This window comes from Penicillium paradoxum (assembly GCF_028828445.1).
Source record: "Penicillium paradoxum strain IBT 22861 chromosome Unknown utg000003l_segment0_segment0, whole genome shotgun sequence".
NCBI lineage: Eukaryota > Fungi > Ascomycota > Eurotiomycetes > Eurotiales > Aspergillaceae > Penicillium > Penicillium paradoxum.
In genome coordinates, this window is record NW_026643181.1 from 4,223,885 (window position 1) to 4,246,242 (window position 22,358).

The following is a 22,358-nucleotide window of genomic DNA, read 5'->3' on the forward strand; positions in this document are numbered from 1 at the left end:
GGATATTTGGAACGCTAATATCCGTAGCTCCTGGATAAATCGACATGGAGAGTACAGTCCAGGCCTTTTGCTTTCCAGGCACATCTATGAATGACGATGGAGACGTGCAGGACACGATCATCGGAGTTAATGTTTAACTGCGAAGAGCGCTGATTGGTGGGCTCGCATTTGACGGGCTTTGATTGGTTGATCACAGCCTGTGAGGACCCGTTATATCCACTTCCAAGATGAGCAGTTGATGTGAATAGCGCCGTGTTCTTGGAGAGACTTGGGACTGCCATATTATCAGATCAGTCGGAGTTAAGACCCAGGAGACTATCCGCGTAGAAATATATAACATCCTGTGGGAACCCATTTATTTTTGTCTTCATCTCAATCACAATCACACTTTTATATCTTCTTGGATTCTCTCGAAACCATTATATAACGATGTCTCTTCCAACTCGATCCCTTGGCCGCAATGGTCCGCAAGTCCCCGCAGTTGGCCTCGGACTTATGAGCCTTGGCAGCATTTATGGACATGCTGGTTCCCTTGAAGATAAGGTAGCCTTCCTCGAACATGCCCATTCGATCGGTGCCCGATTTTGGGACACTGCCGACCTGTACTTTGACAGTGAAGATGCAGTGGGTGAATGGGTCAAGAGATCCGGAAACCGCAATGATATCTTCTTGGCTAGCAAATTTGGAATTCAATATGACGCGGCTAGACATGTTCAAACACTCCGGTCTGATCCCGAGTATGTCAAGGCTGCGTGTGAGAAGAGTTTGAAGAAACTCGCCGTTGAGACCATTGATCTTTACTACTGTCACCGCGTCGATGGTGTGACCCCTATTGAGAAGACTATCGAAGCTATGGTCGAGCTGAAGAAGTAAGTCATACCCGTTTGAGTAATCAAGAGACTTTGTCGCTGATACATGATTAGCCAAGGCAAGATCAAGTATCTCGGACTATCTGAATGCTCTGCTTCAACCCTGCGCCGTGCCCATGCCATCCACCCCATCGCGGCCTACCAGGTGGAATACAGTGCCTTCGCTATGGAAGTTGAAACGTCCACTGATATTCTGGCTACCTGCCGAGAACTTGGCATCGCTATCATTGCATACAGCCCCGTCGGCCGAGGCATTCTAACGGGACAGATCAAATCCTTCTCCGACATTCCCGAGACTGATTTCCGCCGTGCGTTGCCCAAGTACGCAGATGAGAATTTCCCGAAGATTCAGGAATTGGTTCGGGGAGTCGAAGATATTGCCAATAATCATGGCAGCACTGCTGCCCAAGTCGCCATTGCATGGCTTCTTGCTCAAGGTTCAGATATCATTCCTATTCCTGGAACTAAGTCGATCAAATACCTTGATGAGAATACCCGCTCTGTCTCGCTGCAATTACCCGATGTGGAGCTGAAAGAGATTCGGGCATTGATCGCACGGACTGAAGTCTCTGGCACCCGGTATCCCACGATGTAAGTTCTTCCACTTATGGCAGGTTGATATGTTACTCATACTATTTTAGGATGATGGACAGTATTTTCGGTGACACTCCACCATTGTAGGTCTTGCAGAACCTTGTAATTTAGCTTGATACATAGTATCTTTCAGAGTATCCTATGGTCTGATGTCATATTCTCTAGCTGCATGCAGGATACGAGAATAAAACCAATAGTACGTAAGAATCAAGATATTAATGGGGGCCGCACATTCCAACTCTAGTCAAGGGGCCTGTTCCATCTGACAGCCCATAATCTTCAATATCAAATATAAGAGTCGATCGCGACCTTGACTAAGCGCAAAAGACTGGATAAGACCGCGATATAGGGAGTACCCGATATAAGTTTGACCCCTGAAGCCCTCATATATGTCACCCCTAACATCGACACAACGCGGCAAGTGGGTCATAACAAAGTACAATGTGATGATCTCATTTGTGCAAAAGGCGTAAAACCAATTCAACTATTACATCTGGTCCACTTGGCCCCCCCCAAGGGGGGCAGGACAGGGCGGAACCAGCCTCTTACAGTTATTAGAGCAACCCCGCGCCAGAAGGAAGAAAAAAAATAACACACCGTCACGGTCCGTGTGTTCTCTTTTCACCACATAGCAGGTCCTCCCGATGAGGCCATGTTCTCAGTCAGTGACTCCAGTCCAGGAAACTGGATTACCGGCAGCTACACGGGCGACAGCGATGCCGTTCGAATCACGATCGCGACCTTCATCGGTGTCGCGTGGTACAATGTGATAGAGCTAATTGTGCTCATCTTCATGACCTTCAAACGCTATGAAGGCGTTTATTTCTGGAGCATGTTGATCGCCAGTGTGGGAGTTCTGCCTTACTCGGTCGGCTACCTGCTCAAGTTCTTCGAGCAAAGCTCGCCAACCTGGGTAACTGTGACGCTAATAACAATTGGCTGGTGGACGATGGTGACCGGCCAGTCCTTCGTGCTATATTCGCGTCTCCATCTGGTGATCCAAAACCAGCGTGTGCTGCGCATGGTACGAGCCATGATCATCATGAACATTTTCTTCCTGCACGTACCCACAACGGTCCTCACGTACGTCGCCAATTTCTCCCACACGCAAGCCTCAATTTCAGGCTATGATGTCATGGAAAAATTGCAGTTGACCGGATTCTGCGTGCAGGAGGTTATCATCTCCTGCTTGTATATGTGGGAAACGAACCGCATGCTGCGCTTGAATCAGGACCATATGAGCCGCAAGACGATTCTGCAGTTGCTCGCCGTCAACGTCTCTTGTATCCTGATGGATATCGCGTTGATGATTATCGAGTTTAGGGACTTCTATATCTACCAAACGACCCTCAAGGCTACGTTGTACAGTATCAAGCTGAAACTCGAGATTGCTGTCCTCGGAAAACTGGTCAACATCGCGCACCAGCATATGTGGAGATCCTCATCTTTCAATACTACCGGCGGGCATTACCCGTCCTTTGTTGACCCGAGCCTTGCCTTGCATGACTTCAACCACGCAGACTCTTTGGCTACGAGCTCGGCGTCTAAGGGTCATACATCGGGCACTGAAGCTATGGATATGGATATGGATATTCGATGAGCGTCACTATATCGCTATTTCCGTTCAACTTTTCCATGTCAGAGAAACCACTGAACTGTCTTCTGGTATCGCGATGGCGCCTTCTGTGAGCGAAGCGATCACAAAAATGATCCCGCCAATCCGCCATACGCAAAGATGAACAGCGCATGTCCCCACCATGTCTGTTACTCAAGATTTGACTCCCAAACTGAAGATACACTGGTCGCAATTGCTATGATCAGTCTCTCGTTGATTCAGCCTACATTGAGACATTGCTCCAAAGGATCGAAAGAGAGTACTTTGACCGCAATAAGCAAGTATGCCTTCGAGCATGCTGACCTATTCCCAAAGCGAACCTCGAAGACACCGAAATTTGTCTTCATCAAATAGAGATAAAGATCCATATTAGATATTCTCTCTTCTATAGCTTATATACCATCAATTGGCATCACGGTGCCCGTGACAATAGATGCTTCATCGGAAGCCCCAGCTACCCAACTTACGACAGTACCTCCACGAGTTCCTCTGCGCTTGCAGACTGAGATATAAGTATAATACTATCTCTGGTCGGTTCCCAGCAGACTGGTTGTGGAATCTATAAACATCCTAGTTGTGGCGGAACTCCAGGCTACAAAATCACAATACCCATGGTTCTCATTCTGTCATACACATTTTCTTTGCTGCAATGGTAGTCATTCCATCTGTCCATGCCATTGGTGCATGGCAAAACTACGCCTTCATTTCCACGATGGGTTGAGGTCTCCGAGCACCTCCGGATGACACGTTGACAATGAAACCGCCATGTATCTGCTTGATCATTTGCTGCAGCCTATGTTTGAGGCATAAATCCATGCCTAACAAGCCCGCCGAGGTAATTTTGAGGCTTTGTGTTTCCAACCTGGAGATAGTGACCAAGCCGGCATATCCAAGTTTTGGGATATCTGTAGGCGTTCTTTTGCCATGTTTTTGATGTTGGCGATCATTGAATCTAGACTGTTCGAAGTCTTAACTTATTTTTATAGCTATCTGTTCATCCAATACCGATATGCTAAGACCTCTAGATCCCAACTCCAATTTATTGGATATAAACTCTGACCATACTTCTACTGCTGAATATCTACATTATACTTCACCCTTGGAACAAGGGGTGGACACTATTTATAGTATGTAGCTTGCCCGTCTCAGTGCCGATTTTCCAGGGTCCAGGAGCTGTGCCCCGGGTGGATATACATTTCAGGCTAATCTCGTCTCGTCCCCCACCTACTTGGCTACGAACCGGTTTTCCGAGAATGTGCCGAGACCGAGCTCTTTCCCAATAAGGTAAATGGCAGCTTTGAGACTCTGATAACTGGTCTCACGTTTCTAAGTAATTTCTCCCGTCATCGCCTAACACGAGATTATTGATTGGATCGGGATGCACCGCTTCGTGTGCTGGACATGACTAGGGATCTGATGAGTCTTCTGCGTATTCGGAAAGATATCCCGTAAATTCTCGATGGGCGTGGTGTTTTCTCCCTAGGCATATCGGGTCATGAGTGGCGTACTACCTACATGTAGGTAGGTAGGGAGTACTCATGTCTCCTAGATCGGATATGCGAGGAGGGGGATCGGGTACCTATATGTATACATCTCTGTTGAGTGTGGCCAAGGAGCAAAAAGGAGTTAGAACATACTTGTAGCTTTAAACCCGTGAATCGCTGGGGAAGTCCGGATTCTCTATATGATATCTTCGACATAGCGTTAGGATGTATAGTTACGCTCTATAGGGTAGAGCAGAGCGTGTCTCTACCGATCACAAAGTCAGAACAAGTGCCTTCGGAAAGATCAGGATGAGGATCATGCTGTCAAGGATTACTGCTCTACCCAATTAGTCGTGACGCATTGGGGCGTTTTCAAGCCCCAAATCTTCACTTGTTACATGAATTGTCACCGGTACAACTTGAAATCTATGGCTGCTGCGTGGCTTTCGAGCGGGGAAGAGCAGTCGTCCTTGCTACAACAATCATGCATCCAGCGATATACTCACGAAAACCGTGAGTTCAACAGGAAGAAATAGGTTCGGGAAATCGGGATGCATAGGACTCTGAATATATGCCTATTTGGGTGTATGACCTGCTCAGATGCTCTAGGTTCGGGATGTCCACTGGTATACGATCGGATAATGCTATGAGTTTCATGAATTTCAAAGTCTTGCAGGGAATAATCTATCCCTCGGAGATGCCGAACTATGTTATAACACCAGTGAGATGCTAGTCGGTCTCTTGTTTCGCCTCCAAAACAGGTAATATGTAACGAGAGATCCAGCCCGGCGATAGATTCGCCCAGCCCGGGTCGCGTCATTGTCAAGCGAGCGAGAAAACCCCCAAGAGGGGCAAAAAGGGAGAAAAAAAGACAGAGAAAAACCCTTCCTAATTCCATGCCTGTGGCTGCCGGCTGCCGATCCCGAGGCCAAGCGCCTAGAACCGGGCCGGTGGTGTCGGGAGTGGGGGGAACGATAGGGCACGATAAGCACACAACGGAAAAGTGGTAAATGGGTATAATGTATGTCTTCTATGTGTAGTCTATATTTAATTTAGTTATGGAATGCAAACTCTCAAGAACCCTTGCGCCGGCCATCCAGCTGGTCATGCAAGTAAAGCCGGCCTTCAGTGTTCACGAACCCGCCGATTCCGAAAGCGGGGATAATGCGACACATGCGTAGCAGTGATGCGCCAATCCAGTCCCGACTAACCCGGCTGATTCGGTCTTTTGTCGGCATCACCTGGGGACGGTTGTAGAGATCTAGTCCGAGGAGGTGGATGGGTGTGCTGACCAGTTGGATAGAGGCCGGGATGGCGAGCTGGGCGATCAGGATCTTGAGGTATTCTTGGGAGGTGACGGAGTCTGGGATGGAGGCTGAGACCATTGCGGGAAGGCCGAAGGAGCCAAAGATTGTGAGCGCGTCCCGGACCAGGAACGCGGAGTAGGTTGCCACTGGGATTCGGGTACGACCGATTGAACGGGCGGTCTTGGAGGATGAGGTTGGGTTGGAGTTTGTGGTATTGGCGCTGGTACTAGCAGTGGATGCGGGAGATGGAGATGGAGTAGGTGTAGGAGTAGGTGTGGCTGGGGTGGTTGCAGAGGACATGGAGGTGTTGCCGTGGCCGAATAATTGGGCAAACTTCACATCCTTCCAGATTCCCACGGAGGAGTTGACGATGAATGTTGCAGCGAAGGTGGTCATGCCCGCAATGGCATGGTCGATTTGGGGGTACCACTTGCTCAGGATTGTCTCTGAGGCATTGGCTGTTGCGAATGTCGCTGTATAGAGGGACCAGACCAGGAGACTTGGTCGAGATGTTAAAAAGGTCGAGGGCTGTGTGATGGAGAACCAAAGATGTCTGCGAAACGCTGGAAAGAGGGGCTGGTTGTAGAAAGATTTCTCGATGACGAGTCTGGACATAGCTTGGTTAGTATCTGTTTATGAGATGGACAAGGACTTGCAAGATTGCCTTACCTGTCAAAGATCATGACGGCTGGCGTAATCAGTGTTGCTGAACCTGCAGCAATCACTACATCGGCTGCCAGAAGCTCTGCCATTCGGCTTTTGGTATAGTGAATACCAAATGGCAGAGCCTGGTCTTGGACCCTCTGAGACATGTCTTATGCTGTATATTGTTCTGATTCAAGCGGGTAAAGCTATCATCATCTGCTTGTGACCGCCTGGCAATAGGTCTGGATTTGGGTATCGGGAGATAGAAGGAATGAGGTTGGCACAGTTGCAAGTTGAATAGAAGACCTGCTACTGTTAGATCAGAGAAATTGCACGCGGGGCCATTGAATTGTGAGACAACTTACTGTGGATCAACGCTGATCGATGGGACAAGTTAGGGCTGCCAGACTTTAGGGTGTACTTGATATGAACCAAGGGAGGGAAAATGAATGAAAGATAGAAGGAACCCCCTCAGTAGATATAACCCTAGAGTGCATTCAATAATGTAATGCCAACGTCTTATCGAGAATCAAGCATCGACAGTTATAGATCGCCAGCTCAAAACGACAACGCGTCGGGCAAGCGAGCCAATCACAGCGCCAACCGGGCCGGCGGCCGGTGTTGCAGACGGGCCGGTGATTGGTGCGACCGCCGCACCAATCTGACCTTAAAATCCAGGGACGCGATTCTAGAAGTCTGACTTGGGAGTATACGCGCATACGAGGATATCTAGGGACGGCTGCGATTTCCCCTAGGGGAACCTTTAGAGCATTTCCCCCGCATTCCCCCGATCCGTGACTTGTTCATCCTTATCTATCGGTTGAGTTGTAATTTACTTGTTCACCGCCTGGTGCGGAGTTGTTCTTCGTCTTCCCAATCAGGCCGAGTGAATTTGCCTCCACGTTACTATCTGTCCTTCGCTAAAGTAATGCATCCAATGAGCAGAATGAAAAAATTAAGACACAACAATCGGTGTTTCACTTTGAATCAAGTGAGAATGACTATCTAGATTAGGCACGGACACTACGCTGGGCCGTCACGAACGCTTGATCTACAAGGCAGAAACGTAGGGCTAACTACTCCGTACCTAATACGGAGTATTATGTTTCAATAAAAGCTTCGCCCCTTTTTCTCCAATAGACGTGCTTAAGACCCGGGGATGAGAATTTAGGGGAATTTCAAGATCAAATGCATTCCCTATCTGATCCTTTTTCTAGACACCATTTATCACATCCGGTTGTGATTGATAAGTATCCAAGCGAGTGTCCCCAATTCCTACCCGGGTGACTCCGTATACTCGTTTCAGATTGTCAATGTATCTGCCTTGTATGCTGTACAAATCCCACACATGACCGGAATCCGGATATTTGGGGATTGCCAGTTCATCTCGAGTGTGAGATTTGTGTATGTTGTACATATGGTCATGGCTAGGCACTAATGGTAGGTGGATCAAATGAGGATCCTTTGCCAGTTCCACTTTAGGACACCGTCACCGCGGGGGTCGGGGTGATGATGTGTACTCCGTAGGCTGTATTCCGGACTGGCCTCTGAGTCATAACCAACACATTTGGATTTGTTATACTGCTTACCACACAAAATTGACGTCCGTTAGTAAGATGTTGCTCCGGCATTATTCATCTGTTGCTAGTCATGGATCTACCGGTGTACCCAAGCATAACGTCAAGATGGACTTGAGTGTTGGAATAGAAGATAGTGAGCGACTGAATAGAACTTTTATATTCGTCTCTCTATAAAAATTTATCTATTTTGTTCGTAATATTGCTGGATACCAGAATACACGACTTCAGTGCCAATCAGGTGGTATTGATAAGCATGTTCAACGACGCAGACAAAGTCAATCAACGGAAAACAGCGTTAGTCAACGAGACCGTCAGATCTTAGAATGTATTCTTCCAAATATACCTCTCTAAAATGAGTACTGTTTCACCGATAAAATTGGTGCACGGCGAGACTAGCGAGGAATTGTGTACGTGTGGATCCGTTTCGGTTGGCCATGAGCAAGAATATCTTCATTCACAACGTACAAAGTATCGGGAGCGTAAGTTGTAATTCCCTTCTTGCGACTACAATGTAGCTGAGGATCTAGGTAAAATGAAAAGGTTGGTTTTTGTTCAGCCCTATAGGGTTAGATGGGGTTCATCGGACCCAATTAGGGCACTAAGCTCAGATACAACACTCGAGTTAGAAACCCTCAGAGACTGTATTTCCTATCAAACCTTTCACTGATATGAAGCTCGTTGGAAGATTGCTTGGAGTTCTCTATTAAAAAGAGCAGTAGTCAAGTCTGTTACAATTATCTCATTGACTAGGAGAAGTGGAGTCTCACTATGGAAGGTTCCCCTGGCATGGAAATATCATTTGCACCAACATTGCAACCTGATCATTATCAGAGAACCTAGAATACGTCCTTTTGGCAGATTCGGATTAGCATACAGTGAGTTGTGAGTCAAAACAGTTTGGTGGGCGGCTTTAAGCTCATATTGTGAAATCTGATGCATTTGAGATAGAGTTGACCCTGAAATCCCTAGCTCTAGAGGTTAATTATACCTTTAGATCCATTTAAACCAATGATTCTTTCGTATTCTATCTCAAAGTTGAAATAGTCTTTCCACCTCGGACCTCTCTTATGCATGATAGGTACTCAATGTCTCACGATAGTAGTGAACTTGAATTCCCTCGGTCTGCAGTCCTACACCATAGATAGATCCTTCTGTTTTCTTAATATTCCTTGACTATTTCTTACCTCATACTTCTCCTTTCGTACTCAAATCCATGGATACATCTATGGATTGTGAACAATTTTCCCAAAAGAGTTAACTCCGATATCTCCGCCCTCAGATAAGCCCAGAAGCTTCTCCGCATTAGTCACATGGCGATTGTGCCAGCGCGTTCTGCGGTGTAGTTCACTTCAGCCTCTAGTCAATCTTGCGTTCTTCCAACCCCTGTGATACCCCCTAAATCGAAACAATACAGCATAGAACCATGCCTCCCATAACCATGTCCAAGGGCCGCAGCCCCTCAAACGAACCCAACGAATCCTTCACGCAGATGGCCGACACAGACCTCGAATCACTAGGCCGCCACTGTCAATACGAATACTGCGGCCAACTCGACTTCCTCCCCTTCCGCTGCGAATCCTGCCGCAGCACATACTGCCTCGACCACCGCACCGAAACCGCGCACCAATGTCCCCGCGAAGGCGAATGGGCCCGTCGCCGCAACGGCACAACCAACCAAGAAAACCGTCGCGCACCTGAAAAACCCTCCATCTACAACTCCGAGCAATGCGCCCACGTCCAGTGCAAAACTCTAATCAACACGCTCAAAGACCCAGCCGTGCAATGCCCCCAGTGCAACAGGAAGTATTGTCTAAAACACCGTTTGCGCGAGGAACACGAATGCGCCAAGATTACCCCGCTGGGCGCGAGGCAGGGTAATTCCGCTTCGCCGAATGATACTATCAAATCTATGTTTGCGCGTGTGCGCACTTGGGGCCGCGATAAGCACCAGGCTGCTACTAGCGGGACGCTGCTGCCGACGCTGCCGAAGATGAAGCCTAAGCCGAATAGCCCCGCTGCGCGGGCTGTTGCGCTTAATGGCCTTAAGCGCACTGCTAAGGGTGATGCGTCGGTTCCGGCGGATAAGAGGCTGTATTTGCATACTGTTGGAACGGCAGAGACGCAGGCTGCCGACCCGCCGTCGGGGGATTTCTTTTTCGATTCGAGGTGGAAGGTTGGGCGGGTGCTGGATGATGCGGCGAAGAAGTTGCGCGTTCAGAATCTGAATAACCGGGTTGATGGGGAAGATTCGAAGCTGCGGGTCTTTCATGTGGAGTCTGGGGCTTTCCTTGAATTCTCGGAGGCTATTGGTGCCGGGAAGGTGAAGCAGGGCGACACAATTGTGTTGCTGCGCGGCGCTGGGGCTGTTCTCGGGAATTCATAGGGCATTTCTTTTACATTTTTTGCTGTTATTTCTTTTTGCTTGATTTCGGAGCATACTATATACAGCCTGATACACCCGGAGGCATGTTTTGCTTGAATAAAGCATGATTTGAGTCGCTGTACATGTAGACTCGGCGTTTCAATACATTGCCATTCTTTTTTCTTCTCAAAAAAAAATAGTCTAGCCTGTAGCATATACCGCAGAACAATTGGTATCATACAAAAAAAGTCGTAACTCAGATAGTGGCTGCAAGCCGAAAATCAAAAATCTATATAAATCAGACACTCATCTTCATTTTGATGATCTTGTGAGGCTTATATCCAATGACCTCAAACTCATCCTCCTTCCAGCCATCAATCACCGCACTGCCGCGATCATCCCGCTTGATGCGTAACTCAGGGAACTCAGTTGGCTCCCGAACAAGCTGCTCATTGAGGGCATCGATATGGTCAAGGTAAACATGAGCATCACCCATAGTGTGAATAAGAGTTCCAGGATGAAGATCCGCAGCGTGCGCAAGAATATGAGTGAGGAGAGCATAGGACGCAATATTGAATGGCACACCAAGACCCATATCACAGGAGCGCTGGTAGAGCACGCAGGACAAGGTACCCTTCTCCGACGGGCGACCAGTCTTCTCATCAAGCTTCATGCTAGGTGGGAATGAGACATAAAACTGGGCGAACATATGGCATGGAGGCAAAGCCATCTTCTTCAGATCAGCGGGATTCCACGCGCTCATGATAATACGGCGATCAAAAGGATTGTGGATCAGCTTGTGCACAACGTCCTTGAGCTGGTCCACACCCTGGCCGGTGTAATCTGTCTTGGCATCGACATACTCGGCGCCAAAGTGTCGCCACTGGAATCCGTACACGGGACCGAGATCGCCTTCTTCGCGGTGGCCGAGGCCGGATTTGTCAAGGAATTCGCGACTTCCATTTCCGTCCCAGATCTTGATGCCAGCCTCGGAGAGAGGTAGCGATGATGTGCAACCAGAGATAAACCAGAGTAGTTCGGCGAGCACGGCGCGTAGGAAGACTCGCTTCGTGGTGAGGAGGGGCAAGACGGGAATTGGCTCGCCGCCTTCTGGGTTGGGCTTTGAAAGAGAGAAGCGCAATTGAGGTGGCGCGAAGATCGATCGTGTTCCAGTGCCGGTGCGGTCAGGCCTGTGTTCACCTTCGGAAAGGATTGTGCGAATCAAATTGAGGTATTGGTGCTCTTCGTGCGAGGGGTCGTGTGGTGGCGAGGATGCCACGGGGGCGGCAGCTACTTGATCTTGAGTCATGATGTAAAGCAGATAACGAGAAACTAAATGTCGGAGGTTCTAAAGAAATCAGGGATACAACTTCACTTGAAAGTGTCAAATGCACGTTCGAGGGAGGAAGATGATAATCGGTGGATCGCGTCAACGCGACACGTGGTCACGTGCATACCCTTGGTTTTATAGTGGGAATATCGGTACTCCAATCAACTGATCTAGACTGCTAGTCTGCATTCAAAGTAGCATGAATCCCTACAAAAGTCCCTGATAGAATCCAGCTTGATAGAACAGAGGATAAACTCGAATCTGATGAGACGTGAGAGGGAGGGAACCCGGTGATATGTATTCACCTGGGGGAGAAGCTACGATCTCTCTGAAGATGGCCGCGTCGACCACAAACTTAGAGAACTCATCCAAGCCAATTTATTTAAATCCCCGTCATAGTTAAGCATATCTGAATGCCTGGGTATGCGAAAGTTGGGTAGAACTGGGCCGGGGGAGCTGGAAGGGACTACTCAAAAGCTACAACAACATTGATCGTAATACTCAGCTAAGATATGATAACAATAACCAACGCAGGTAGTATTTCGACCAAAAGCTTCGGCTACATGGCACTGCAGCCATAGTCTCAATTCCAAGTAGTATATCTCTGGGAAAAGCATATCGGCCTGTTCACTGGTAGCTTTGCGAAAAGCAAGACTAATTGACTAGAAATGAGTTCTTTGAATCAACGAAGAAAAGACATCGAGCGAGAGTTATTACAGGATGCTACATAGTAGTCACCTAGGTCTCGGAGACTAGAATACCATTTCCCGTAAATAGCTGATGCAATACAATCTATGGTCAGTCCATTCAGAATCGCTGGAATCAATGCATGCGCTTTTCTATAGCATCAAATGAGTATCTCTTCAACTTTCTCTTCAACGCGCTTCTCACTTGCATAGTACCAGTGATACTGTGCTCATGAATCTGCCAACAAGTCAACTCCAACTCCCCGCAGAGCACCCACTGCCCACTTAGGTAATTTCGATTTGTCGTCTCCGTAGATATCAAAGAAGAACTTGCGAATGAAAGCCGGATATTGATCATCGAGAATGGCCTGTCGGATTCTCCCCATCAAGGTCAACATGTAGTGAACATTATGAATGGTCAGTCTATAAAAGGGTTAGCAGGGATCCAAGATGTTGCGGCCAGTTCACACTTACAGGTGAGCTCCAACAGTCTCTTTAGCTGTGATATGGTGCATGTATGCTCGTGTGAGCCCAAGACCACCTTGGTCAGTTGGACGGCAGCAAGTACATGTGCAGCCTTCTTCAACTGGTCTGAAATCATCGACAAACGATTTGTGGCTTAGCTTAAGAGTACCGGAAGAAACGATGGCATCGCCGAATCGCTGGTCGATGTTAGCACGAGAACTGGGATCAAGGATCTACTGAGCCTTACCGCCGTCCGTGTCGGCCAAACACAGTCAAACATATCTGCACCGAGAGCCACTGCGACAACGATATCTTCGGGATATCCCTAATCCAGGTGATTAGCTAGGCCAGAGGAATGAAGTCAAAGAGACATACCACGCCCATGACGTATCGGGGTTTGTGTTCCGGGAGGATTCCAGTGCACGTATCCACTCTTTAGTTTGGTCAGTATATTCAGCTTCTCTTCTGCGAGAAATGATAGACACATACACTTTGCAGAACTCTTCCTTCGCTTCACCTCCGGATAAACCTCCGATGGCGATTCCCGGGGTATCACGCGCTACCATCTCCTCACAGCACTGTTTTCGCAATTCTAGATCCAGACCACCTTGAATGATACAAAAAAGATTTTGGCGCTCAGGATATTTGTGTTCTTCAATGCAGCGATCTAGCCATCGCACAGAGCGTTCCATAGCCTCCTTGATGCGAGCATGATCTGGCGAAGTGGTAGCAATCACATCATCTAATTGCATGATAATATCAGATCCGATAGAGTTTTGGAGGGAGATCGAATGTTCGGGGGTCAGTAACCTAGGAAACGTTAGTTTTTTCACCTGTTCGGCGACACATTAAATTGGAGAGGATGCACCCACATTGGCGAACCATCGTGCGGGCTGAGGAATCGCACTCCTTCCTCTGTGACAGTGGCCAACTGAAGAAGTGACACCATTTGGAAACTTTAGCGACACAATACCCGGTTAGTCAAAGATTATACATGTGCGGGGGTAGTATATCTCACCCCCCACTATCGGTCAAGAGATTGCGATCCCAGCCTTGTAACTTATGCGCTCCACCCACTGCATCTAGTACTGCCTGACCAGGCTTCAGGCCCAGGTGATATGTATTATTCAAGCAGAGCATGCATCCTGTTTCGCGCAACTGGTCGTACGTCAAGCCCTTAAGAGATGCCTGTGTCGCGACGGGCATGAAAATTGGCAAAGGGACCGAGCCATGAGGCAGGTGAAGGGTACTAGCACGGGCCTTGGTGGTCTATTTATATTATGATGCAAGTCAGATATAAGTTACGGTGGGCCTTGAAGGCCGTGTCGCAAGGACGTACCGAGCATTTGGCGTGTCGATCAAAAGTTAATGCAGAGGGCATGGGTTTGTGGGCTGGGGTGGTGGTGGTCGACATGGTTGCAATTGATACGGACAGAGCCGTAGACAAAATTCTAGCAGGGCGTCTGGCGAGAACACGGTGGCATAGCATGAGGAGGGGTGGTTGTGCAGTGTTTGCGATGCGATCAGGAACGTTTATCTGATAAGCTGTTTGTTGTGTTTGCATCGATGGCTTTTGGGGCTCATCTCCGCGGTCTGTACGGAGTAATGTCAATGTCAATGTAAATCTAATTGGGGTCTTGATGTTTGGATATGTTAGAGGGCTCCAGTTAAGCTATCTGATTGGAATAAGCAATCTCCAAATTTCTCTGTAGATTGTCCGATTGCTTCGGTTACCCTGGAGCCAGTGTTCCTCTTACAGATTCGTGCAGACACTATGCTTCCCTCCAAGAGACAAGCTCATCCTCGGCAGACTATTTACCATATAAATTAAGATATATGATGCTTGATGTTGACTTTATTACAGCCATTAAAAGCCGTGGGGTTGGCTTGGACCCCAAGGGACCCTGAGATCTCGATGTGGGGATCCGGGGAAACCCCAATTCAGGGGAATCAAGGGACCCAACGAAACGCCAATTAAATGTATACAAAGTAATTGGTATAGCGCATTTCTTTGAAACAGAAACATTCAAGACTCGGATTTAACCCATACGGAAGGTGAATGCCCCAATAATATCCCCACGCCGGCCTCGGAACTATCCCGAGTCGCTTCCATGCGGGGGACAATACCCCGGGGAAGCGAACTCGCCCCGAAAAAAGGAGTCTTGAATCCTTTGAAAATTTCTTTCCTTGTAGCAAACCTCTTTATTGGGCTTGCTTGACAGTATCTGGTCAATATGGCGACCGAGAAGTACATGCAAGATGTTGAACAAGACTCAGAGGTACGTTTCTCCTTCCCTTTGCTATGAAGTCAATTAATGTTGTGGAGAACGCACTGACAATAGTCCAGCTTGCAAGCCCTAATGTCGTCGACGAGGCTTTGAATGCGCGTGAAAAGGCCTTGATCTGGAAACAAGATCTACGCATCATTCCTTTGTGCGCTGCCATTTACTTGCTCTGTTACCTCGATCGCTCGAATATCGGTATGTTTCCAACCCACATATGGGATAAGTCATAAGCTGAATTCTCTAGGAAACGCCAAGATTTTGAATGCAGATACGCAAAATGATCTTCTCACGGAAACCAATATGACTTCATATCAATATACGTGAGTCGTATTCATTAATTAGGAAAAGCCAAAGTGCTGACATTCCCCAGTATCGCACTCATGGTATTCCTGATTGCGTATGCACTATTCGAAGTCCCATCAAACTACTTCTTGAAGAAGCTCCGCCCTAGTGTACGTCTATACTGAACCAAACACGCCCATGACCGAATATTACAATTTTACTAATATCAACACCAGCGCTGGATCGCTTTCCTTATGATCTCCTGGGGCGCGACAACCATGGGCCTTGGAGGTGTCCACAACTACGCCCAAGTAACAGGACTTCGGTTCCTTCTCGGTGTAATGGAAGCCGGTCTGTTCCCTGGTTTCGTCTACTACCTCACCTTCTGGTACCGGAATTCGGAGCGATCGATTCGCGTAGCCCTGATTCTTGCATCGGCAACATTGGCTGGCGCATTTGGTGGTGCTATTGCCTTTGCTGTAGGACACATGAACGGCGCAAACGGTCTCTCCGCTTGGAGATGGTTGTTTATCATCGAGGGAGCTCCGTCGTGCGCCTCTGCTGTCTTGGTCTGGTTCTTGTTGCCGGATTACCCAGAGACTGCTAGGTGGCTTACTGCCGAGGAGAAAGAACTCGCTGCGCAAAGACTGGCCGTGGAGGGCTCTAAGGGCTCTGCAAACGCTATGTCGTGGAAAGATGCCAAGGAAACACTAACGGATTGGAGATTGTATGCTCACTACGCGGTATGTTTTTGTTCTTTTTTCTTTCTTTTTTCTTCTCAAAGCACAAGGAAGGGAGAGCAAATTTCCTTGGCTTGATTGGACATTCTGATCGGATGACAGGTATATTTCGGTATTTCGACACCATTCTCCAGTCTTTCTCTTTTCACGCCTGCCATCACTGCTGGTCTGGGATACGCCAATCTGCAGGCCCAGTTGATGACTGTGCCTCCATACGCGGTAGCCTATGTAGTAACAGTAGCCGCTGCCTGGTCTGCAGACCATTTCAACAGGTGAGACATCTGGTATCTGGAGGGATAAACAATAACTAACCAAGCTATCCACAGCCGCGGTCTCCATTCCGCCATATTCTCTTTCATCGGAGCGATGGGTTTCCTCGCATCCGCCGTTCTCCCGCCTACTGCCTACTTAGTAAGTCAACTAATCATTCCAAAAATCGACGTCGATGCATGTTATCAAAACTAACCAAATCTCACAGAGCCGTTATGGATGTCTTATAGTTGCCGCCAGCGGCTCCTTCGCCTGTATCCCCCCTCTACTGGGCTGGCTCTCCTCCAACATCCGCTCAACAGCAGGCGCAGGTCTCGCAATCGCTCTCAACGTATCATTCGGCGCACCGGGCCAAATCGTCGGCGTCTGGATCTACAAGAGCAACGAGGCAAAGGCCGGATATCCCACTGGCCATTGGACAAATGCCGCATTGCTTCTATTCGTGACAGCCGGCTGTATTCTACTGAGACTCTACTACGGATGGCGGAATCGCCGCGGAGATGGAGCAAGAGATGGAAAGAGTTTCGCATATTAGATTAACCAGAAGGGAGATTTGTGGAGACAAGTCTCGGCTTCACTCGGTTTACAAGCAGCAATATGTGCATGCCATGTATGTACTCCGCACGGAGTACGAAGACGAGCCTGCATGCATCTGAGCTATAGACTACATGTGGTATATGAAGTACTTAATTTAATTTTAATGGAAAAGTATGCATTCTCAGAAAATCTTCGGAGAACTCCGTACGGGAGACCGATTAATTAAACTGAATTCTAAATACAAAGCAAATGCAAGGTTGTGGAATTTGTAATGTACATGTCATCTAGGATCTCTGATGTCTTGTCGAAATTCATCCCAAAGGTAAACCCCCCGTTCCGGATCCGTTTATATCTATGCGATTCATACTTATCGCCTCCGTTCAATAGCAATACTTCCACTCCGAATCTATCACCCACCGCCACCACACCCGCTAGCCGCTCCGGCACCTCCACACGCCGCCATTACAGAATTCCCAGGCCTGCGACGCTTGTTTTTCTTGTTTGCATCGCGGCCTGTGTTGTATGTGCAATGGCTATAGAGGTCATGTTTGTAGCCACCAAAGCCAAAGGACACCATCCGTGGAGGAGGAGAATTGTTTTTCTCTTTATTCGACAAGCCCAAACACATGGTGTTTATGGAGATTTTCGGATGAAAGGGACTTGGATTAGAAAGTGGGGCACGTAGCAGTTTTGTGTGTTTGAAACGCTTGGATATTCAAAGATTGAGATAATCGGCTTGAGAGAAACGGCAATACTATCAAGATCACTCGTTGTAAGGAGGCAACAAATCGGTTACTTATGTAGTCTCAATCCTACATAAGCTCCTGGGTTCTGTCAGGTGGTTTTCAAATCAGTAGTTTGGGGGCTTCTTGGTTCTCACTCGCTGTTTTGTATAAAGAATGGACCACATAGCCCCCGCCCGAGCAGGGCTGAGTATGATCATTTTCATCATAGCAGCCGGGATTTGTACAATATATGGGGGCGGGATCTGCAGTTGATTTGGGTCGGGGCCATATTAAGCCGGGGTCTTGGCGATCACTCTTCAGACGAGGGTTTGCAACCTGGGATCTTTCTAGGAACGAGATTCTGAACAAAATAATGGACTACATGATTCAGAAGACCTATTATTAGTTGTTTTGCTTCGCGAGTCAGGTTCAGCCCGAGGTCCAAGAGGAATGAGTTGGTCGAAATAGACAATTAGGGTTGCTAGTTATTAAAGTTCAGCGTTCCATGGTTCAGTCCAAACTCACCGACCAATATCCGACGTCGTATGTACTTTTGCACAATATATAGTTCCCAACGCCAAGTGAGGGCTGTTATTTGATGATCTGTGTTGAATCCAGAATCTAACATTTAATCTATTTTCACCAGGAGCCATGCCAGCTCTGTGAAATGCTGCCCAACTTGGACGCTACGCCTCGGAAATTAATTTTGGCTAGACACATGGCCAACGATGCCCGGGTTCTACCCGCGGATGTGTAAGTTCGGACAGGAGGCCAATGCGGCGAGAACGCGCGATGATCAACGGTACCTTAAACAAGAGTAGCATGTACAACTCCCTCTTCTAGATTGGTCTGGCTCTGTTCTGGGTGTCAGCAGCTGTGTATCATGTCTTATACCACATTGTTAGAGAAGACCGAAAGAAGAAACAACTGATAAAAGGTCCTGTCGATAGAGATTCTGTAGTATAATAAGAAACAAAGAAAGAAACCAATTTGAAATGCCAGCCCCCGACAATTACAGTCCCAAGTCCAGGACCATCCATACATGATGCCAACACAATAGATAACCCCGGTCCAGTTCCATGTCAAAATTACCAAAACCTAGCACAGATAACAGACCAAAGAAAACTCCCTTTACAGGCATATACACCCGATCTGAAGCAAAGAAAAAACAGCAAAACAAAACAAAACATATCGAATAACCAGCCGGGAAAGTAAATCAAATCCAAGTCCTAAGCAAAATAGACTCCCGGAAAATGAAAAGCTTTTAGCCCCGTATAATTTCTGTGACTCTTCGTGGATTTTCGTTCCAAATCGCTTTTTTTGCCAATCTGCATGTTGCATTTCACTTGAGACTGGGGCGAGTGGCTGCATACCCGTGGTAGTACAGACATTTACACTCGCACACTCATAACTCGAGGGGCAAGTCGCATGAGCCCCACTCCCACATCGAATATGTAAACATGTAGACGATGCCGCAAGGTCAAGCTATTACCCGAGCCGCTGTAACAGGAGCAGCGATTCGGATTCAATCCGAGGATGAGGTTGTTTCCGCTCAAGCATGACTTGTCATATGTTCTCAAAGGTCAAGACCAGTCACTTGACACGATGCATAAGAGCCTAGAACTCTCTTTGTCTAAGTCACAGCATGTATCCGGTCTCAATTGTCGATTGTTCCCTTTGCTGCAAAGCAGACCGCAAAAGCAAGCGGCAACGAATCAAAAGCCAAGACGACCTGTGGAATTCCCAAGCGCAGGCCGGCAGAAACATGGGTCTATCGGTGAAAAGGATATGTGAGCTGCTTCTAGAGGGACACATCTGCTGTTCATAGAAGCGATGTATGCGAGGGTCTCAAAGGAGCCAAGACAGATGTCCCAACTTGCGATGCATCACACAACGATTTTGACAATATCTGTACAGACACCGTACCCGCCTGAGCCGTCGGGAATTAGGTTGTGGTGTGTCACGACTGAAGCTGAGGTTCCACGAATGCGAAACAAGGTAGTGACCTGCATTTGGAAGTGGCCATCCGGACCAGGGATACTGCATGGTCCTTCCCTCCCCCTTTTCATTTGTCCCGTCTTCCAGCCGCTGGTGATCTTCGCAATATGTATATGACAGGAATTTTACATTCAAGAGGATCATGGTGGATAGGTCTTGCCAAGTCCAGGACACACTGTGTTTGTCGAAGGCAAATGCATGCAGGAGCGTCGGGCCTCGGGAAGCAAAGGGTTGTCGACGCGGGAAAGAGGATGGGAGAGGTATGCGGTGAAGGGGATGTGGAGTTGTTTTTCCTGCATGCGTTCAAGGACGCAGATGAGATAGCAAGGCCAAGGCCACCAATGTATGACTTTTGTGTGGACAAGACAGTGGATTCCCAACTGTCCTCCAACAGCAACTGGACACAAACCAGAAACAAGCACCACACAACCAGGAAACGAAGAGCAAGGTCACAGCAAACTAAGAAATTTGATAAAAACACAAGAAGGGAAGAGAAAGCCACCCAAGACTAGTAAGAAATATTTGAGGGAGGGAAATGAATACGCTCAATACCCGCCTCCGCGACCATAGCCGCTCGACGTCGCCTGCGGGAACAGCTGGCCCGGATAGACGGTAGCAGCCCGAGGCTGTTGATTTAGTGTCTTGAGGGCGACCTCGGCGGCGTCTTCCTTGGCATTGTTGATAAACTGGCCGTCATACCAGTAGCGAGCGGCGATGCTTTGGCCTTGAACGGTAACGGTGCTGGACCAGGCAGTACGACCTCCTGCAATTCCGAGATAAGGATCATTAGCCATCCGCTGTCAAAGTGTCAGGAAATAAAAGTCGGTGTACAACTGAAAGAGGGGGGCATTTTTCATTTCTCTTTTTCTGCAAGACTCCACTCCTTCCTGTACTGCCGACACACGAGACACACGAGACACACAGCAGGCAGGGACAAAGTGTGCGGGTGACCGTATATGTCTTGCCCACTCAGAATCAAACCAAAATGTAGAACAAACTGGTCTGTAGGAAGAAAAGACTGTGGATGATGGATATCGAGGAGGGGGTGAAGGAAGAGGACGGAAATCAGGGTAAGTACCTCGCCGATCGGAGACAATATTGAAGACTGGAGGAGGCTGCTTGGTGCGTGTGCAATGGTCTTTCGATGGTCAGCCAGATACTCTTGTCATCTGAGGGGAGTTTAGGCCTGCTGAGCCTCGGCCACGCTTTCCAATGGCTTACCAAGAAGCTGATCTTGCCAGGTGGGCCGGTTGCCAACACCATTCCCGGGTACACTAATAGAATATGACATTGCTGCGCTGTAGAAGAAGGGAATGGCGGGGAAGCTGCTGCTAAGCTTTGCAATTGAAGTGGTATGAAGTGGGATAGAAGGTGGGGAGCAGTGCACAATAGTCTTTTGCAGCCCAATTGGGGGTTGAAGATCAAGAAAGAGGGGAAAAAAAAGGCAAGAACTTGCAAGGAACCCGAAGATATAAAGAATGCTCAGATCCGATGAGTTCAATTGGACCTATTTGGAATCTCTCGAGAGGTCCGTATAAATATATTTTTCAATATCCACGACAACATGGGGAGCGGGGAGTCATATAAACAGTGGGCCATATCTTCAACAGAGAAAATCCCCTTCTCGGAAATATGGAATTTTCGTTTCCCGTGTTATTTTTTTTTATTTTTTTAATTGCAATATTACTTTATTTTCCAATTTTATCCGCCCCCCTGGGAACGAACAGCGGCCTAACTGTCAAACCTAACGGAGGGGGGGCTCATGCATGTCGATGTGGACATCAGCGTCAGCCAAATCCCCTCCCTTATCCACCAGTCAAGGACCGTAGTGGGAGAGAGCATGCGGATCATCTTGAGGCTGCAACCTGGAACGGCCCGGCGCACGCCGACTAAGCAAAAAACAGCCCTTGAAGAAACGCTAGACAACACGTAAGGGTTATAGAAGGAAGAGGGGCAAACCGGAAGTTCCCAAGTTAGTTCCCGCCCCATATATGACAGGCACAAAGAGGCAAGGGAAGAGACTAGTTCTCGCAGAATGACATCGTTTTTCGGAGTTGGGATGCGGATTGGATGGAAAAGCGAACAACTCAGAGAACCCCACGTTGATTTTTTTCTTTCTTTTTTTTCGCCTGGAATTTGCATGCGATTTGCATTTTCATATTATTTTTTGTCCCATTCTTATCCACTTGCAAGGGTAGTCGTACTTTGGACAGAAGGGAGGGAGAAAAAAAAAGGAAAGAAGCAGTATGACCTTAGAATCGCCCAAGAGAGATTAGTTGCGCATGGACTGGAACCGTATCGGCGGAACGGTGGCCTTCTGGAACAAGAGAGAATGCATGAGGGGAAGAGAGCTGTAGGTGATCTCTGCCCAAAAAGCGGAGCCTGTGGCCACAGCGTTAGTGTCATAGCTTTTGGCTAAATGTTTTTCGGGTCTTTAGGTAAAGGATGTGGAAGATGCCCGAAGTGTAGATTCAACCCCAAGTTGGGCTGGAACACAAGAGCGCTGCCAGCTCATCATGATGGATGAGATCATGATGTTCTGGTGATGAAGACCTTCACATTGTTGACTCGGGGATGTGTGTTG

The 22,358-nt window shown here is 48.0% G+C and overlaps 8 protein-coding genes across 8 annotated transcripts; 4 read left to right on the top strand and 4 right to left on the bottom strand.

Annotated features, from left to right (window-relative positions):
• Positions 1 to 429: 429 nt before the first annotated feature.
• On the top strand, positions 430 to 1,550 carry N7457_003423 (Aldo/keto reductase; the record flags this gene model as incomplete). Its single annotated transcript, XM_057174468.1, has 3 exons — positions 430 to 869; positions 924 to 1,460; positions 1,511 to 1,550. The coding sequence occupies 3 exons, from the start codon at positions 430 to 432 to the stop codon at positions 1,548 to 1,550; spliced, it is 1,017 nt and encodes a 338-aa protein (XP_057034619.1).
• Positions 1,551 to 2,115: 565 nt separating this feature from the next.
• On the top strand, positions 2,116 to 3,063 carry N7457_003424 (uncharacterized protein; the record flags this gene model as incomplete). Its single annotated transcript, XM_057174469.1, has 1 exon — positions 2,116 to 3,063. The coding sequence occupies one exon, from the start codon at positions 2,116 to 2,118 to the stop codon at positions 3,061 to 3,063; it is 948 nt and encodes a 315-aa protein (XP_057034620.1).
• Positions 3,064 to 5,635: 2,572 nt separating this feature from the next.
• On the bottom strand, positions 5,636 to 6,681 carry N7457_003425 (uncharacterized protein; the record flags this gene model as incomplete). The annotated part of the gene is made up of 2 exons (XM_057174470.1): positions 5,636 to 6,476; positions 6,539 to 6,681. 2 exons carry the CDS (start codon positions 6,679 to 6,681, stop codon positions 5,636 to 5,638), a joined length of 984 nt encoding a protein of 327 aa, XP_057034621.1.
• A 2,836-nt stretch (positions 6,682 to 9,517) lies between these two features.
• Positions 9,518 to 10,477, top strand: N7457_003426 (AN1-type zinc finger protein; the record flags this gene model as incomplete). The annotated part of the gene is made up of 1 exon (XM_057174471.1): positions 9,518 to 10,477. One exon carries the CDS (start codon positions 9,518 to 9,520, stop codon positions 10,475 to 10,477), a length of 960 nt encoding a protein of 319 aa, XP_057034622.1.
• A 277-nt stretch (positions 10,478 to 10,754) lies between these two features.
• On the bottom strand, positions 10,755 to 11,765 carry N7457_003427 (thymidylate synthase; the record flags this gene model as incomplete). Its single annotated transcript, XM_057174472.1, has 1 exon — positions 10,755 to 11,765. The coding sequence occupies one exon, from the start codon at positions 11,763 to 11,765 to the stop codon at positions 10,755 to 10,757; it is 1,011 nt and encodes a 336-aa protein (XP_057034623.1).
• A 937-nt stretch (positions 11,766 to 12,702) lies between these two features.
• Positions 12,703 to 14,501, bottom strand: N7457_003428 (tRNA-ribosyltransferase family protein; the record flags this gene model as incomplete). Its single annotated transcript, XM_057174473.1, has 8 exons — positions 12,703 to 12,895; positions 12,947 to 13,134; positions 13,185 to 13,262; positions 13,313 to 13,370; positions 13,427 to 13,747; positions 13,810 to 13,893; positions 13,956 to 14,206; positions 14,277 to 14,501. 8 exons carry the CDS (start codon positions 14,499 to 14,501, stop codon positions 12,703 to 12,705), a joined length of 1,398 nt encoding a protein of 465 aa, XP_057034624.1.
• A 670-nt stretch (positions 14,502 to 15,171) lies between these two features.
• On the top strand, positions 15,172 to 17,049 carry N7457_003429 (uncharacterized protein; the record flags this gene model as incomplete). The annotated part of the gene is made up of 8 exons (XM_057174474.1): positions 15,172 to 15,216; positions 15,285 to 15,417; positions 15,467 to 15,542; positions 15,593 to 15,674; positions 15,741 to 16,247; positions 16,347 to 16,516; positions 16,571 to 16,655; positions 16,723 to 17,049. 8 exons carry the CDS (start codon positions 15,172 to 15,174, stop codon positions 17,047 to 17,049), a joined length of 1,425 nt encoding a protein of 474 aa, XP_057034625.1.
• A 3,270-nt stretch (positions 17,050 to 20,319) lies between these two features.
• N7457_003430 (uncharacterized protein) lies at positions 20,320 to 21,065 on the bottom strand (the record flags this gene model as incomplete). The annotated part of the gene is made up of 3 exons (XM_057174475.1): positions 20,320 to 20,571; positions 20,773 to 20,912; positions 20,996 to 21,065. The coding sequence occupies 3 exons, from the start codon at positions 21,063 to 21,065 to the stop codon at positions 20,320 to 20,322; spliced, it is 462 nt and encodes a 153-aa protein (XP_057034626.1).
• Positions 21,066 to 22,358: the final 1,293 nt, after the last annotated feature.